We start from the raw sequence: 2,704 nt of genomic DNA, 5'->3' as shown, positions 1-2,704 counted from the left end.
TCTAAATCTGCTTTCTGCTAGCTTGTGGCCATTATTTCTTGTAACCCCCGGGGGCGCCTTGGTGAATAAAAACTCACCAATTCCCTTCTGTGCCCCCATGATGAATTTATAGGCAGCCACAAGGTCGCCTCTCAACCTTCTCTTGTGGAGGCTGAAAAGGTCCAGTTTCTCTAGTCTCTCCTTGTAGGGCTTGGTCTGTAGGCCCTTAACCATACGAGTGGCCCTTCTCTGGATTCTCTCCAGGTTATCCGCATCCCTCTTGAATTGCGGCGCTCAGAATTGCACGCAGTACTCCAACTGCGGTCTGACCAGTGCTCGATAGAGGGGAAGTATCACCTCCTTGGACCTATTTGTCATGCATCTGCTGATGCACGATAAAGTGCCATTAGCTTTTTTGATGGCTTCGTCACACTGCCGACTCATGTTCATCTTGGAGTCCACTAGGATTCCAAGATCCCTTCCCGCTTCCGTGCCTCCAAACAGGTCATTCCCTCGGTTGTAGGTGTGCTGGACATTTTTCCTCCCTAGGTGCAGCACTTTGCATTTCTCCTTGTTGAACTGCATTCTGTTGTTTTCTGCCCACTTGTCCAACCTGTCCAGGTCTGCTTGCAGCTGTTCCCTGCCCTCCGGCGTGTCCACATCTCCCCATAGCTTTGTGTCATCTGCAAACTTGGACAGAGTACACTTCACTCCCTCGTCCAAGTCACTGATGAAGCCATTAAAGAGTATCGGTCCAAGGACCGAGCCCTGCGGGACCCCACTGCCCACACCCTTCCAGGTCGAAACCGACCCCTCCACCACGACTCTCTGGGTGCGACCCTCCAGCCAATTCGCCACCCACCGGACTGTGTAGTCATCCAAGTCACAGCCTCTTAACTTGTTCAGCAGTATGGGGTGATCATAGTTGCCTTGACAACTGTCCTGCTGCTCATCACACCCCTCTCAATCATATTGTTTTCCAACCAATTTTCCCACTGTCTCTGTACGCTTGTGCCTTGCAAAGGGGTCAGCAGTGCAAACGTTCATCTCTGCTGAGGGCTTGTGGAGTGACCCCGCTTGGCCTATGCACACCTGGGATGTTGCACCAATGGTGCCGGGGCCATTGAGCCAAGAGTTGGGCATATATAACAGCACACACAGGGAACATCATCATCATCATCCCCCTTTGAAAGGCCTGTGTGTGGTGTGGGTGTGCACTGATGGTGTGTGGAGCTCAGGAGTACATGCTGGTTACTCTAGGCTGGGTGGCAGTGTGAGCTGGTGTGCGCTGGGGGATGGTGCGGGGGTGGGGTGTGGGTGTATATGTACTGCTACACACCTATGTGGGGGGCCCCTCTACGTGTCTATGTGCAGGGCCTGGCCTTGGGGCCTGTGGTTTGTTCTTCACCAATGCCTCAAAACCAGGGTTTCTCCTAACAGAAAAGTGCCAGAAACCCACCGGAGACCCATATCTGCGCTTTGCCCCAGACAAGCTGTACTATGCCAGGGAGGAGCTGGTGACTCTGAGCTGCCCAAAGGATCATGAGCCCTCGCAGCCCATGATCCGATGCCTCTGGAATGGGAGCCACAGTGTGTGGAGCGAGGCGGCCACCTGCCAGAGTAAGTGTGGTTCCCTCAAACCCCGTGGTCTCAGGGCCTGGTCGGGCAGCTTGGCACTCGCTGACACTGTGCTGCCTTGGGGCCAGGGTGGAGTCTTGCCCCCATGTTTTGGGTGAGCCCTCAACCCCTGTCTTGGGGATGGTTGTCCATCCAGAATCCCAGGGACTCTCAGCTTGGAAATGGGGGTGTGCGGGCGGTGTCCGGAGGGGCAGTATCATGCACATCTCCTGGAGCGTGGGGGTGCGTACATTGAGAAGCGCACAGGGTACCCCCAGGGAATCACATGCGTGAGGCACTGAATTGCAGGGAGGGTGACAAAGGGCCTTCCTATTCAGCAGCCAGAGGCAGGATGTCTGCGTGAAACCAGGTCTCATCTGGATCTGTAGCATCTGATGAGAATGGCATGCAGGGTCCAGCGGTGCTGGAGCCATTTCCCAGTGACACCGTCCCCATGTTCCTGCTGCAGGAAAGTGCCAGGAACCAGACACCTGGAACAGAGGGGCTGAGTTCACGCCAAAACAGTCATCCTACAACCCAGGCGATGTGGTGATGTGGAGCTGCAAGGAGGGCTATTGGCCCTCAGTGCCCCAGAGCACCTGCACAAAGTTGGGGACCTGGAGTGAGACTGTCTATTGTGTGGGTGAGTTTGAGACCCGAGTCATGGGGCTCCCAGGGGTCTGGGGTCCTGCATCTTGGCCCTTGCTGCACCTGGGCTTCCCTCTCACCCACCTTTCTCCACGCACAAGCCCTGGGCATCTTCACTGACATCTCAGCCTCTGCTGTGGTTTGGGGGTGCCCTGGTTTGTGCCCCACATCCAGGATCCAGGCTCCCTCTCCGGGTAACACTGGGGCCAAGGACAGTTAGGTATCTGGACCGGGAGCTGGTGGAGGGGCTGGGGGTGTCCATGGAGGAAGGCACAGGGCAGCTTGGGAGTGGCAGAGTAAGGGGAGCAGATGGGAGCAGGGGACTCATCTCTTGGGTCCCCGGGGCCTGGACTCTGGGCCTGGCTTGTGCCTGAGGGTGGGAGGCAGAGTCCGGGGCTCAGCCCCTTCTTCCCTGAGAGTCCCTCACTGGGCTGACATCAGCCCGTCTCCTGCCCGCTCT

At 56.7% G+C, this 2,704-nt stretch overlaps 1 protein-coding gene across 2 annotated transcripts in view; it reads left to right on the top strand.

The window, feature by feature from the left end:
* The window catches only part of LOC102367956 (complement receptor type 1-like), a 37,806-nt gene extending 35,342 nt beyond the window's left edge, over nucleotides 1-2,464 (top strand). Inside the window, exons 5-6 of one of the 2 annotated variants that reach the window (XM_025207507.1) lie at nucleotides 1,420-1,599; nucleotides 2,066-2,464. In XM_025207507.1, the coding sequence (XP_025063292.1) occupies nucleotides 1,420-1,599; nucleotides 2,066-2,364 (479 nt within the window). In that variant the 3' untranslated portion in view covers nucleotides 2,365-2,464. The remainder of the gene's footprint in view (nucleotides 1-1,419; nucleotides 1,600-2,065) is intronic. The other variant, XM_025207506.1, reaches the window with a different exon arrangement.
* Nucleotides 2,465-2,704: the final 240 nt, after the last annotated feature.

The sequence above is a fragment of the Alligator sinensis genome, unplaced genomic scaffold, assembly GCF_000455745.1.
Source record: "Alligator sinensis unplaced genomic scaffold, ASM45574v1 scaffold783_1, whole genome shotgun sequence".
NCBI classification, from domain to species: Eukaryota; Metazoa; Chordata; order Crocodylia; family Alligatoridae; genus Alligator; species Alligator sinensis.
The sequence above is the reverse complement of the archived record's forward strand: the minus strand, read 5'-3'. Positions and strand labels throughout refer to the sequence as shown.